Below are 15,461 nucleotides of genomic sequence, written 5' to 3'. Positions count from 1 at the left end.
ATTACGCAACAAAATATCATCTAAAGTCATAATTTATCACCAACACGAATTTAAATTTTTTAAAAGCAAAAAATACAGATGTAAAGAAAACATTTTACGAATATATGCCGTTAAACAACCAGATTCAACATTTTTCAAAACACTTCATCATTTAAAATAAAAAATCCATCACCAATACGAATTACATTTCATCAAAACCACTTATTACAGATCTAAACCAAACAAAACCACAAAAGTCTACCCAAACCTTTCCATGAACTATTAAACATAGTAACTGCCTTTGTACCTTCAGAAACCTTATACTACACCAACTCACCAGGCAAAATAAGCCTCACAACAGTCTAAATCTCACTGGACGACAATGCATTCTTCTTGTTACACCTCGGAAGCCTTGAAGCTTCTAGAGCAAGCTTCCAAACAGTATTGTTGATAAACAAGTTCATGATCCCCATTGCCTTGCTTGGGGTGCCAATATAGTTGATAAACGAGTTCAGATCTTGTACATCTCAACTGTCTCTTTGTTCTTTTTTTACTTTTTCCAGTAGCAGTTGCAGATGCATCCTTGGGAAGCTTCTTCTCGGTTCTTTGTTTCTTCTTAGTTGTTGTTGGTGTCATTTTTGTTGAGAGAGAGAAAATGTGTATGTGTACTGTGTGTGAAAAAAATTTGAGTTTGTTTGAATGAGTGAGGTGTGAAGTTTGGTGGGGAGTTTGGTTATGTTGGTTGTGGAGGGTATGATGATTGGTTAGTGGTGACTCACGCGGATCAAGATGCTTGGTCGTTGATTTGAGTAGTGTTTGGACGCTGGTAATTGCATGAATGTGTATGAGTGATTTTAAGTATAGATATAGATGTACTAAAAGTTAAAAACTCTTAATTTTCAACATCTTCGTATTCTCTCTCTTATATACATTATATATAGTAATATATATATATATATATATATATATATATATATATATATATATATATATATATATATATATATATATATATATATATATATATATATATATATAGAGAGAGAGAGAGAAACAGGATCAGAAGAAAACACCTAAAAGTATGAAAACGGTGAGAACGTATCCTGGCCGAACACGTGGCGCGCGATATAATCAAGGCGGATTGGTTTTTTTGTCTTTTTATCTTCTTTTCCAATGTGTTCTCACAACACCGTTTTTTTATGGCGTGTAGGATTTTTTTGGCGTGTAGTTAGATTCAATAACTACCTGGCGTTTTATTGTTTTTTTTAGATCTGCCACGATGAATTAATCGTTTTTGTGTTACATAGTAAATTATTTTGCATTTATGGCGTTCCCAAATTCATTAAAATCAATTAATAATTCGAACATCTTGGCCTCCGTGGCATTCCCAAATTCATTATATACCTTTAATAATTCAAACTTTACAATTTTTTTTGGCGTTTTTGTTGATCTGACCAGTTGAATTAATCCCTTATATCTTATAAAGGTAAATATCTTAGCGTTCATGGTGTTCTTAAATTCATTATAATTCATTAATAATTCAAAAGATTACAACTAAGACGAAATCAAACTAAACTAATAGTCTTCTGTAGATGGTATTACATCAGAGATGTACCCATCGCTTTGTTCATCACTTTCTTCAGACTCGTCACCGTCATCTTGTTCATTGGCGTATAACGCCAGAATCTCGTTTCGTCTTTGTTGCATCCTATATTTAAATATCATCACAACCCTGGATCTTGCATCGTCCGAAGGTGCTAAATCACAGAGTTGTTCAAGAAGGTGTAGTCTATCTGTGTTCAGCACTTCGTCCATCGTCAATGAATAATCCACCACGTGTTGATAAGTTACTTTCACCGTTCTTGATTGTTCATCCAAACTCCAACTGGTAATTGTTGGTAGATCAGTATCGTCACCATCATCATCATCATCATCTGTTGGAAATTTTGTCTTCAATTTTCTGATTACCGTTTGAGTCCTTTCACAATAGTTGGCCCTTGGAACCCCAAGGGCCAGAATATCCCTCTGAACGGCTTCATCCATACTAAGTATAGCCTTGATTGTTTTGGCCTTCACCCTTCTCCTGTCAGAGAACTTTAGGACGAAACGTCTCTCTGACATCTCATTTTTAGGGCAGAGGATATGGAGCCGCCACACTTTTGTTACTGGAAACAGGGGATTCTTTCCCCTACCGGTCATCTCTACAACTCCACTTTCTTCTCTTCTCCATTGCAGATCTAGGTTCAAGAGGAAGAACAAGGTGTGATTCTCCACCCTCTCAGAGAAAGCGGTCCAATCATCCCGGCGATGATTCCGTATTTCTTCACAAAGGATAATATATTCACTAAAAGTTTATAAATTAGATGTCCATATTAAATCACCATTATAAAAAAATATGACCTAAAAAAATTAGCTTGTTTCTAAAACCTCATTTTATTTTAATAAAATATCCAATATAACATAACGAGAAACTTGGAGGGATACATGTGCTCTATCTGAAATTTCAAATGTTTATGAAACTTTGAACCTCATTACCTTATTGCATAAATTTATCTAGCAAACTCAAGTGTAATGACTTGTGATTGTGTCACAAAAACTCTTAATTTTTGGATGATGTATAAGCTACATAGTATATTTGTGTCAAAAAACTCTTAATTTTTGGATAATGTATAAGGAATCATCTACATTGTGTATTTGTGTCACAAAAACTCTTAATTTTTGGATAATGTATGAGGAATCATCTACATATTAAAAGTATTTTATAAATCATCTTAGTAGTTATTTGGTTTTGTTTATACCAAACTAGGTTATAACCCCGTGTATTACACGGGTCGAATAAATGAATTTTATATACTAAATAATAAAAAAATATATTTTTAAAAACCTCTTTTATTGCACGGGTTGAATAAATATAATTTTATATATTAAATAATAAAAAGTTATATCTATAATAACCATATTGTACGGGTTGAATAAATATAATTTTATATACCAAATAAAAAAGTTATATCTTTAAATATCATTATTCATTTATTTATTTAATTAATATAAGATAAGTTTGGAAGTAAGGCGAGAAAATCATAAAATAAATGCTTACAATGAATGATGGTGTTACACATTAATGTTTTATTATATAGTATAGTATAAATATCTAATCTAATCTAACTTATAATAAAAGACTCCAAATAATGTCACATGGCATTCTCTTCTTCAACCTCTTAAATTTTATTTATATTTGTTTAATAAATTTCTTTTAATATTAATATTAATTAATAACCAATTATAGATATCACTTATTTTTATCATTATCTAAAATTAATAAATAACTTTAATTTTGCAATTTAGATCCTTTGTTTTTTTACTTTTAACCCAAAGTTTTTCATCTTTTACAATTTAATCTCAACTCTGTTTTTATTTTTAATTTTGGTCCACCATACTTTTCATTTTTCCCAAGTTTTTCATTTCGTTCTAAATTTTGTGAGTTAACGCACCGCAACGTGTGTATGGGGTTCAACATTTTTTCGTATATTTTTTTTCCCGTTTGACTAGACCGTTGCATCACATCTATTTTTCTGCGTTTGACAAGTCCGTCCATCACGCGGATCCTGGATAGACTTAGTTATTTTCTTTATGTTTTACGTTTCGGTTTAATTTCTCAGCAACGAGCGTGCGTGATTCAAAGATTTTACGTCTGCTTTTCACTCATCGTTATTTTTTTCCCGTTTTTATTTATTTTGTTTTTACGAGCTTTTCCGGTGTTGGTGGTCGCTGACAATGGTATAGTATTGATACTACTTAACACAGTTTTATGACAACCGCTGCAACGCAGGGGCTTAATACTAGTATATTATATTGTAGTAAAATTTGTTAACAAAGTCTCAATAAATATAACCCTTTACTTAAAAGTTGTAAATGTAACGAAGTCTCAATAAATTTAACCATTTATTTAAAACTTGTAAATGATAAATAATATTTGTTAATTTTATTTTAAGTTTCGTAAAATCTATTTGATATCAAATTAAACAAAACATTCAAATATATAGTTACTATCAAGAGTAAATTACGATTTTAGCCCCTGTGGTGATATCACTTTTACCCTTTTAACCAAAAAAATGAATCTTTTAACATCTGAGCCCACAACGTCTTTTTTTCTAACCCTTTTGGCCCCTACCAAAAGTGTTAGAAAAAAGACGTTGGGGTCCAAAAGAGTTAGAAAAAAAGACGTTGATGGCTCAGATATTAAAAAAAAAACCTTTTTTGTGCTAAAAGGGTAAAAGTGATATAACCACTTGGATCAAAATCATAATTTATTCTAATATCAAATTAGATAACTAAGTTTGAATTTGAAATAAATAGATAAATATAAAAGTAATAATTAAACTAAATAATATTTAGTATGAGGATTATCTATAATAATTAGAAGAGATTAAATTAAAATTATAATTATCCGTAAGACATGACCTAATATAATGACAAGTGTCCTCAAAGTGGTTTCTTTTATTATATGTATAGAAGATATAGATTTATAAATAAACAACTTGGGCGACAAATATAACGCACCTTCAATTATGTCACCTTAGTGTTGTTTTTGCCCTATCAAAATATCCGGTTCTTACTATTTTCACAAGTTATATCTATCAAGGTTAACACACAAAAACCTAGGGGTGTATTCCTCCATGGTGTTTCTTGCGTTTCCAATTATAAATTGAAACCCTTAAATATATAAGGGTTTTTTAAAACCCTAGACTAAAACCTTTATGTTCAGACAGCTTTTCAGATTCTTGAAATAACCCTCACAATCCACATTTCAAAAGAGCAAGAAAATAGAAATCTTTAGGATCAAAGAAACAAACAAAAAGTAGATCTTCATGTTTTGTTAAGTAGCACTGGTACCAATGAAGGGTTTTCCAATAAATCTTAATAAACAATTTCAAAAAAGGGTTGCGACGCAGCTTGTTATCCATTTACTTTCTATTTCGACGTAATTTCCATTCTGAACTCGTTTATATTGATTATGAGAATTATTCAGTGACATAAAAAAACAACTCATAATTATGTAAAGCCCTGTAACCCTCAACGTTGTGATTGGACATACAGAACACCAGAAAGGAAATTTAATCAATGCCTTGGGGTGCATCAACACTTCTTAATGCCTTTAATCCTAGATCACAACTAATGTGGTTACGTTTACGCTCTTGATCAAGTTAAGTATGTCGCATTCTCATACCTCTCAGAAATCATTACCTTCCGGGCTTCCGGTTAGTGTTGTGATCATGTGTAGGATATGAAATCACAGTCACCATCTAGCTCTTGACCATCTTCATCAATACGATGAAAATAGCATGCGACTTCAAACGCGTTTCTTATTACTAGCCTTACTCTCAACATCCACATTAACCACTCAACATATCTTGATCATGTAATTTTTAATTAGTAGAGTTTTTATCTACATTTTAAAACTATGATGGAATAGTTAAAAATTGTAAACGTTTGAATTAGTTTTTTTAAGTGATTTGTGTGAACATAACAAATTTGTTTATATACACCTATTTTAGAGCGTGAACCTTCTATTTTTATTGTTATCGATAACGGGTCAAATGGGTTAAAAAACACACACATTCAGTTAAAGGAAACTTAAAGATAATGATAACTTAATTGACAAACCAATATGTTATTCCATGAATTTCATATTCCAATTCCAGCTGATTCTATGAACCAATCTGACCTTACAAATGAAAGCTTAATTGCAAGGCTTTAGTGTTTCTTCATGTTTTCGGTTTCACATGTTAGTAATCGATGAGTTTGCTTTAACTTTTCATTGAAACAATGCAATAAATAGTCATGCAACTAAAAAACACCTCCAACTTCCCTTCTTAATCTACTTTCACCATTTACACAAGTATACTAGCAACTCTATCGTACCTTATACCTTACCTACCTACCTACACGTAATAATCTCATCATCCGGTTTACTTCATTCCACCTCAGATAAAATAATTCTGCTAGTGGAAACCTTCTCTTCTAGACCTCAGTAAAGAATCTTCAGCTGACCACACAAAAATTGATTAGTTGAACGGGTCAAATTTGATTATCGACACTTTGCAACTAGTGTAGATAAGTAGATTAACTACAAATGTGCTTATTTACCATTACTATCATCATTGTCATCCCTGTCTCCAGATTGAGTTGTGAAGAATGGGGTAAGATAGTTCCTATCTAACGCCCTGAAAGATGCAGCACTGCTTCCCAGAAAAAACAAAATTAAAAAAAAAAAGTTAGAAAAAGATGTGGAATTGATAAATAAATAAATAATTAAATGAGATGTTTATAAATAAACCTTCTGTGAAATTCTTTAAGTCTCATCTTTAGTCTGTTCCCAGATGATGATGATTCTTCATCATCATAAGGAGCCACGTAACCGTTGTTAGCTTCAAAGTTCTGTATCCAAAAGAAAAAAACAGTTGAGAACTAGAAGTGTGGTAGTGCCTGTTAAGAGACAAACCGACACGACCCGTTATCCAATGAGACCCGATCCCTACTGCTTATACTAATTTGCAATTCCCCCTTCTACTTGTTAAAGGGACGCTGCTGGTACACACTTTTAATTTGGATCGTGTCACATTATCCATAACGAATAATAAGCAATGCAAAGACCCACCAAACAGCCTTACTGATAATAAACTATAGAGATAATAGTTAAAAAAGCTTATACTCACATCAGACAAGTGGGGCTCATGTGTATCTCCTACAACATGTAAAGCTTCAAGCATAGTACCTGTTGAGCCACCAATAAGCAAGACCTGCATTATTAAATACCATGTTAGAAACGGATCTGAAACCATTTACTTGCTTGCTTGCATGGTACATGAGAAGCATTGTGACGGAAAGATCATAATAAGTTAGAATAATCGTCTCTTTTTCAGGTATTTAATGAGACCAAATCTTAGTTGAATCCCAAGAATAAACTACAAAGTGAACAAATTCTAAAAGCAGACAGTAAACAACTAAAAGGGAATGGCTGATGATTATGTTGGTTAGAAATAGAATACTCGTAGGGGTTACTGCTAAAAGAGTGCACTATTATTTGCAGGACCCTGAATATAATATAGATAGGAAACGAATCCCGGAAAGATAAGAACGTAAAGATGTATCACTTGAATAGAATATTACTACTTTAACAAGTGTTTGGTGATATATATCAGCAAACTCATTTGTCCACTCAGGCCCTCGCCTTAGTCCCTCTGAAAGACATGGTGCCTCAAGTGCACCTTCGCCTTTAACTACCTTGAAGCCAGTTCTTATCAATTGGTATTAGAGCATTATTTTGGGCCAATCATAAAAAAAGGATTACGGTTTACACCGAAGAGAAGGCAGCCACGTATTTGAAGAAGGTTTGAAGATTGACACACATGAACGCAATTTAACCTGAAATAAGAGTTTACACGGATGCAAAAAGTTTACACAGATGAATCAAGTGATCTCTGAGAAAATCAAGACACAGATCCTATCTCTATACTAGGCTGCACCAGGCAGAGCCAGGCGAAGGGAAGATATACGGTGCACCAGAGACGACCTCAATTGGGAAGTACTAGTAACCAGATTATGGAGAAAAATGGTCTGGGAGAGGTGTGATGGAGAGAGATGTTCGGTTAACGACTTAAGAATTCAAAGACAAAGGGCTAAGCTTGGACCGACTGGGCATCCTGAGCACCCTAGTAGGCTAATTTTTAAACCTACAGCTCGACGGAATTGGGGGCATCACTTAAAGTTTAATTTGGGTCCTGGGATCCAAAAATATCCATTATGTTGGTCTCGGTGGTAACTTAAAAAAAAAAAAAAAAAAAAAGAGATAATCTACTTGGATTTGTTTTTGGACCTCGGTATGGATCCCAGAGTCAGAATGTTTGAAGCCACACCTTGAGAGTGGGGGGCATGAATAATGATAGCCCTGATCATATATAATCAATACCACAGCACATTTATTAGTAGTATCTTTTTTTATCTATCAGGTTAGTCATGATATTATCTTATTATATATTTATCAGATAAGATTTATACTAGATAATACTTGGGATTTAGAGTATTATTAGGAATACAAAATACCTGGGGAGCAAGTTACTTTTCCTACAAGTATTAAGAAAATTATAGCTAGAGATTTATGGTTGTAATTTTTATTATTCTGAATATTTAAAAAATACAGTTTGATAACTACCAACTGGAAGAACTGATCAACCTATTATGCTATTTGAGTTTGTTTTCTCTAAATATAAGAGCCTGTTCTTTTTCTTTTCATATATGGTTGGAGGACCTTGGTACTTATCCAAGGTTGTCTCCTAGATATCCTACAATAGCCCAAAAATAAGAAAATCTACATGTGCTATAAGCCCTATATGAATTTAAAATGTATATATCCCATAATATTTCTTCAAGTGACCATGCCATTTCCTTATCCATGGATACTTCGTTAAGGCTCTTAAGACATCTCGGATAGAGGAGCAAAACGCACAAAAAAAATTAAATGTGCCTTGAAGCAGAAGCAGAATGAGAATGGTAATCTTATTGTTGATTTAAGTGGTGATTTCTGTAAAATTAATATATATGATGAGACTTCTAATCATGGAACCAAAACATACTTGTGTGCATCTTGTCATAGATCAAATTACTTTCTAACATTTAATGAGGTTGATCTATGACAAGATGCGCAAAACTGTGTTTTTGTTACATGATCAGGAGTCTCATCATATACATGTTCTTAAAAAGGAAGAGAAACACACAGCTACACAATGGCATATAAGTCACTAAAACATCGAAATAATGAGTCATATTAGAGTAAATTACAAGTTTTGTCCTTTATGTTTGTACCAAATTGCAGGCAGAGTCCTTTGCCTTTAAATTTGACGGGTTTTGTACTTTATGTTACAAAATCTTGCACGTTACGTCCTTTAACCCTAACCCAGTTATTTTTTTCTATTAAATCTGATTATATGAGTTGCACATGAGGGCAAATCAGTCTTTTCTAACTTTTAAATAACCTATACACAAAAACCCTAATGATGTATATCAGCAGCCAATAACACCTATCTTCCTTCTCTCTGTATAATCGCCTCTCTCTCTCACACACACACAATGAAGAACAACAAAAGCAGAGAGTTGCCTTTCTCTTTCACAATGAACAACAACGAATAGTTGCCTTTCTTTTTCACGATGAACAACAACAGGAGCTCGTCACAAACCAACATATAACTCTCTCGTAACTTCAATCACACATCAAATATTAGGTTTTCTTCATTGGAGATGTATTGATCTTCGATTATTGATTAGATTTCGATTCAATAAACGCAAAAGCCCCAATTTTCGGTCAATCAGGGTGTTGTAACTTCAATCGGATGGAGATGGAAGGTGATGAAGAAATCGATAATGCTCAAAATCAGATGTTTTGAATTCAATTTCAGATTTTGAAGCAAAGAAATCAAAAATATTGTCATCCTTTGATTTTGAAATTCGGGTTCGGTCTTCGTTCATCATCTTCACATCCTGTTTTTACTTTTTCGTCACGCACACAATTATGTGTGAGAGAGTAGATTGAGAAACTGGAGTGGTGGATTTGGAGTAGAGAGAAACAGGGGTCGTGAATTTGGATTTGTTTTTTCATCATACACATTTGCGATGGAGATAGAGATAACTGCAGGTTGTTGGATCTGTTTGTTGGTTGTTGGTGGATTTAACCAGATAAAGGTGGTGGTGGATTTGGTTGTTAGATGGTAGGCAGTAATGGTTTTTTTCTTGGCCGGATTTGGTGGTGGTGTCAGTGGTACGTACAGAGAGAGTTGGAGCAGACAGAGAGAGGGGGGTTTTAGAGAGAATGATATTTAGTTAATGAATAATTAATATATATAATTTTTGTTTATTTTTTAAATAATAGGGAAAAGACAATTATACCCTCATGTGCCTTGCACATGATCTGATTTAACAGAAAAATTTAACTACGTTAGGGCTAAAGGACGAAACGTGCAAGATTTTGTAACATAAAGCACAAAACCTGTCAAATTTAAAGGCAAAGGACACCGCCTGCACTCCGGTACAAACATAAAGGACAAAACGTGTAATTTACTCGTCATATTAAGAACATGTATCACCAACTATGACAGGAGCACACAACATGCATCCATTAAATGAATGCTCTTTTCAGGTGAATTGAAGTATAAAAAAGAAGCATTAAAATTAAAAATATATCGGGAAAAAAATCAGTTTGCCTACCGTTAAAACGACTATTGCAGTGGTTGCAGTAAATATCGTCTGGCCATGTCCCTCAGGAAGATCATGAACTGATTGCAAAGCAAGAGCAAAAGCCATAGCACCTCTAAGTCCTGAGACATCAAATAACTCGCATTATGTTAACAATTCAGTGATAAATTGTCAAGTCTGAACTTTGTCTCTACTTACCACTGTACCAAAGTGCTTTCTGGTGTTTTACGGGTATTTGTCGCTGTGCAGGTCGAACTAAGTTCAACAAATATGCACATGAGAATACATTTGCAGCCCTTCACATGTTACAAATTTAATCAGTAACTTGTTTAACAATAAAAATATAACCAAACAAATACAAGTAAATTTTGCAATGAATTCCTAAAATAAGGAAGTTAACAATCAAATTAAACACTGCTTGAATGATTAAATTTTCATACCTTGCTAATCCGATGAATATCTGATAAAATCGAGTAGCAAGTTAAGAAAAACTACAATCTGCTTCAACAAACCTTATATAACTAGTGACATTTTAATTAACTGGAGGATACAATAGAAAAAAAGATGAATCCCACGTGGGACCAGCTATGCTGTTCCATAGCAATATCAAAGCCCATGTATATAAATCTGCAATAAAACCAACCCAAAAAGAGTATACATAATTATGAAGAAACTAAAAGATCAAAAATGATTGTTATGATGATTAAGAAGCTTAAATATAAAGTAAAAGATGCTTCCTTACACAAATGTCTCAGCTAAAGACGATATCAAATGGAAAAAAGCGGCCACAAATTTCTGAGAATTTTCTGACAAGTTTGAGAAGGAATAATGCTTCATAACCTAGCCCAAAAATGCAAAAACCGCTGTCTAGAAATCGTTTATTTTTTTAAATGAGATAAACTCGGTACAATCAAACTATGTATTCACTAACCATCCCAGTGAACAAGATCGACACAATTCCAGATAAGCCAAGCCCTTCTGCTAGCATGTACCTGAAATGAAGATCGTGTGTCATAAATCACAAAAAGAGAACACAGTCATACAACTACATGAAAGTAGATAATATGTGGTGAGCTTACGAGAAGTACGGAAAAAGAACAAACAGGCAACATTCCAAGTTCTGTAGACTGAAAATGATGCATATTATGTTACACACGGTCGGTAAAAGCTCAAGGTGAAACAGAAATAAAAACTTCAAGATGGCAGGCACTTACTTATCAATATCCAAGCCTGCATACTTAAACAGGTTCGTGCAGTTAAGGTTTTACAACAACAAAGATATAGACGAAATGGTACTGTGCTTCAAAAGAATTATCACTACAAAAAGGATATCAAAGCAGATGTGAATCCAACTCCAACTCCTGTCATGCAACGACATCGATGTGAGTAATGTTAACAAATAAGGAAACAATATCGACAAAAAAAAGTAAATGAACACTCATAACAAAAAACAATTGTTCGCATCAGCGAAAGCATAAGCTAAAATTGCTGACCTGCTGACATGGAACCAACGAACGTCTCAAGAAACCTAACAACTATCAAGAAGAAATTTTGTCCAGATGAATTGTTCTTCACCAATGACATTGTCCTGCAAAAATGAATTATAATCAGGTTATGTATTCATCTTTTCATATTATACAAAATATAATATAATGTGGCCGGTGTATATTGAAAGTAGAACTGGAGTAATGCAAACCTGTACAAGGAAATTGCCATCTACGAGTTTTTGCAACAATAAAAAGCAAAAAGTTCAGTGTAAGTATAAATATCTCAACGCAATACGGAAGTAGAATAACTGAAATCGGAATCAAACTTACTGCATCATTTAAAACCGATTCACCAAAAACTAATGCGTAGAGATTCGTGTCTGTGCCAAGCTCCTACAATAGTACATATGGTCATATACAATTGAAGAATAAACAGGCTATTAGAAAACATTAACTTATAAAGATGGTTTGATAAAAATCAACTGAGCCAAACAAGTAAAGTTCACAAGATAAAAGCATACTCGGACCATTATGTAGAAGTCCAAGTTCATTCACAATCTACAAAGAATTTTCACATAAAATACGTAAAATCTGGAGTAAAAAGCTGTGTGAACAAGGAGCTATTAGAGAATTGGGTGAACGGACATTGAGTGATTGACAGCAAATAAATGAAGCATTGTGCATTCACAACAGCTTCTAATGGTCTTTGCAATCTAGTAGATATAATATTACTTATAAAAAGATTCAACAGTTTATAACATCATAGAAACTGTTAGAAATATCCATGTGAAACTTTGCATAAACTTATCTCACCACTTCACATCATTAACAATGCCCTCTAAGTGATGACATGATAAAAATCAGATTTTTACCGTTTGATTGTGTATTTGCTGTATATATTTTAAAAGCATGAACTAACCTGTCTTCTATTACTGATACATTATATCTTAATACTAAAAAAATATATATATCTAATTCGTTTTAGAGTCCCTAGGATTGAGCACGCAAATCACCACCCTTCTAAAGCATCTGAACACTCGTATAGCATAAAGGACTTCACTTTAGACCATTTCAAACCTGAAAAATGGAGAGAACGGTGACAGGATCTGTTGCTGAAATAAGGGCACCAAACATCAAACACTCAACCAATGGAAGTCTGTACATGAGGTACATTACACCACCAAGGTACCTGTAACATCACATGTGAAGCTGTCTGAATTTGTTGAGGCATTTAACAGAAAGACAAAAATGCCTCTCTTCTGTTAATACACACACACACACTATACACTGAAATTAATTTACTTGTAGAAGTAACACTCACACTAAAAGACCTGTAACAACTGAAGCAATAAATGTTCCCAAAATTGCAAATGTCACTATGGCTCCAAAGTTCGAAAAGAATGGTTTCTGAAGAAAAAAAAACAACAGTTAACATCCGTAATGTCATAACCGAATGTGATCAAGAGTGACGGTAACTTACAGGCGCTAAACTGAATCCTGATTGGGTACAAACAAATAGTCAAGTAAAACAATTGGGCAACACCTTCCACCAGATTAGTCAAAAAAAATATAATAAGGAACAAAAAATGACTAAACAGACTGAGCAAGGATATAATATGATTGGAGGCAACAAAAAGAGGAAGAAGAACTCTTCATGAAAATTGAACCAGGCCCTACGGTAGAAAAATCAATTGCACCAGTTAGCGTTAGTATCTTCAATAAACTAGGGTTCATGAAGCTAAAAACCATAACTAAATTCATTCAACAACCTGATACTAGTTTCTGTGTTTGAAACATTCGCAAGTCCACCGACGATTAATCCTGCGAAAAATAACGTTAACTCAAAAGTCAATAGATTACAACGCAGACTGAAATTATACTAGAAGTATGTAATAAATCAAATATAAAATGGCGAAACATGCAGAAAACGAAACGGAATCAACAAAACTGAATTGCAGCAACAACAATTTATGAAAAAATTAGATCAAATGAGCATCGATTACCGATCAATAGAGTTGAACTTTAAACAAAATTACTGTGCAGACTAAAATTAGGGAGGAAGGGGCACTCAAAGGTACTACCGTCGCCGCGACCAATCCCGCATTGCCATGTCAGTTCTACACCCAAGGTACACAAAACACTGGCGACACCTACCCACAAGTACCCTAGAACCATGGACCGCACTCTTTTACTCCACCCACCAATCACACAACCTTAAACACCCCAACCCTCAAACCTTTACACTTTCTAGCGCGGGTAGGTAAACGGGTGAGGTGTACAAAAGAACGGGTTTTAGAACCGAAACCGGGAAAAAAACCGAAACCGGTTTTTTTGTAACCGGTTTTAGAACCGAACCGAACCGCCAGTTGTAGACCGGTTAGGGATATTCATCTTCGAAACCTGTTTTAAAACCGAAACCGGTTTAAACCGGTAAAAAATCGTTTTTTTTTTTGGAATTAACCGGTTAAAAACCGGTCGTAACCGGTTGAACCGGTTGGACCGGTTATAGTTTTGAGTTAAAAAAACGGTTAGTAACCGAAACCGGTTATAAAAAAAAACGGTTTTTGTTTTTGATGAAAAAAACCGGTTCGGTTAATAACCGGAACCGGTTTTTGAAAAAAACCGATCTGTACACCTCTAGGTAAACGCGTAAACCCGTAACCGAAACACGCATGGCCTACCCTAGGGGGTGGCAGCGCCGCAGCGGTGTTACCGTGCGGGTACCTTACCCGCATACTCCTACCTGTGAAGTGCCCCAGCCACCCTTATACTCAAAGTATGTAACAAATCACATCTAAAACAGTAAAACATGCAACGAAATTGAACTACATCAACAACAATTTACGAAAAACGGAAAACAAATGAGCATCAATTATCGATCAATAGAGTCCGAAATATAAATGAAATCATCATCATCACACAGATTACTGTGCAGACTAAGAGTATACTGTACAAAATCACATCTAAAATGTCGAAACATGCACAGAACGCAACGGAATCAAGGAAACAGAAGTACATCAACAAGAGTTTACTAAAAAATTTGGATGAAAGAAGCATGAATGAATTAATTACCGATGAGTAAGGATGCGCTAGCTTCAGGAAGATAATAGAATCTGTGACGGCGTAAGACGTGACCAAGGATGAAGGAGAGGACGAGCATCATAATTTGAAGAAGAATGCCAACACCTGCCGCTTGTTGATCCTTACCTGGACTGGCGCCATGCGGATCTGCAGGAGATATTTGCAGCTCGTCCATGGCTACGACGGGATGCTTCACTTACCCTTCTCCTTCTGCTTGATTGATTGACACTTGATTGATTACGTGATCTTGATTTTGATTTCGGATTCGCACACAGTGACGATACGATACGATGGTTGATTATTCAGCCCTTGCGAAGAAACTGACCCTCTTTCACTTTCCCCAACTACATCGACGGATTTACATAAGTGGTCCTTCATGTTTGCTTAATGACAAGAATTTCCTGTTTTTTATTTAATTTTTTAAATTTAGTCCTTATGCTGATATTGTTAGTGCATTCCATGAACCAAATTAGGGATGAGCAAAGTCCAATACCCGACCTGACCCAATACCCAAGAACCTCTTAAGATAGAACCCGAAAAATTACCCTAAATCTGAAAATCGGTTTCGGTTATTTTCTATTTGGGTCTATCGGTGCAAGGCACTAAGACTGACCCGACCTCTTTTACCCTTTTTAACCCATTAGAATACACTGTATATGATCTAAACTA

At 34.3% G+C, this 15,461-nt stretch overlaps 1 protein-coding gene across 1 annotated transcript; it reads right to left on the bottom strand.

The window, feature by feature from the left end:
• Positions 1-5,634: 5,634 nt before the first annotated feature.
• LOC110915648 (sodium/hydrogen exchanger 6) lies at positions 5,635-15,116 on the bottom strand. The gene is made up of 22 exons (XM_022160378.2): positions 14,784-15,116; positions 13,481-13,532; positions 13,325-13,384; positions 13,192-13,216; positions 13,033-13,118; positions 12,789-12,900; positions 12,042-12,104; positions 11,921-11,940; positions 11,718-11,812; positions 11,557-11,585; positions 11,439-11,470; positions 11,304-11,351; positions 11,156-11,216; positions 10,967-11,064; positions 10,776-10,851; positions 10,665-10,684; positions 10,423-10,520; positions 10,237-10,346; positions 6,696-6,779; positions 6,317-6,417; positions 6,127-6,218; positions 5,635-6,025 (listed from the first exon to the last, which is right to left on the bottom strand). The coding sequence occupies exons 1-22, from the start codon at positions 14,965-14,967 to the stop codon at positions 5,982-5,984; spliced, it is 1,590 nt and encodes a 529-aa protein (XP_022016070.1). The 5' UTR covers positions 14,968-15,116; the 3' UTR covers positions 5,635-5,981.
• Between the last annotated feature and the right edge of the window lie 345 nt (positions 15,117-15,461).

The sequence above is a fragment of the Helianthus annuus genome, chromosome 16 (genome assembly GCF_002127325.2).
Source record: "Helianthus annuus cultivar XRQ/B chromosome 16, HanXRQr2.0-SUNRISE, whole genome shotgun sequence".
Lineage (NCBI taxonomy): Eukaryota > Viridiplantae > Streptophyta > Magnoliopsida > Asterales > Asteraceae > Helianthus > Helianthus annuus.
Note: the sequence above shows the minus strand (reverse complement) of the source record. Positions and strands in the feature narration are given on the sequence as shown.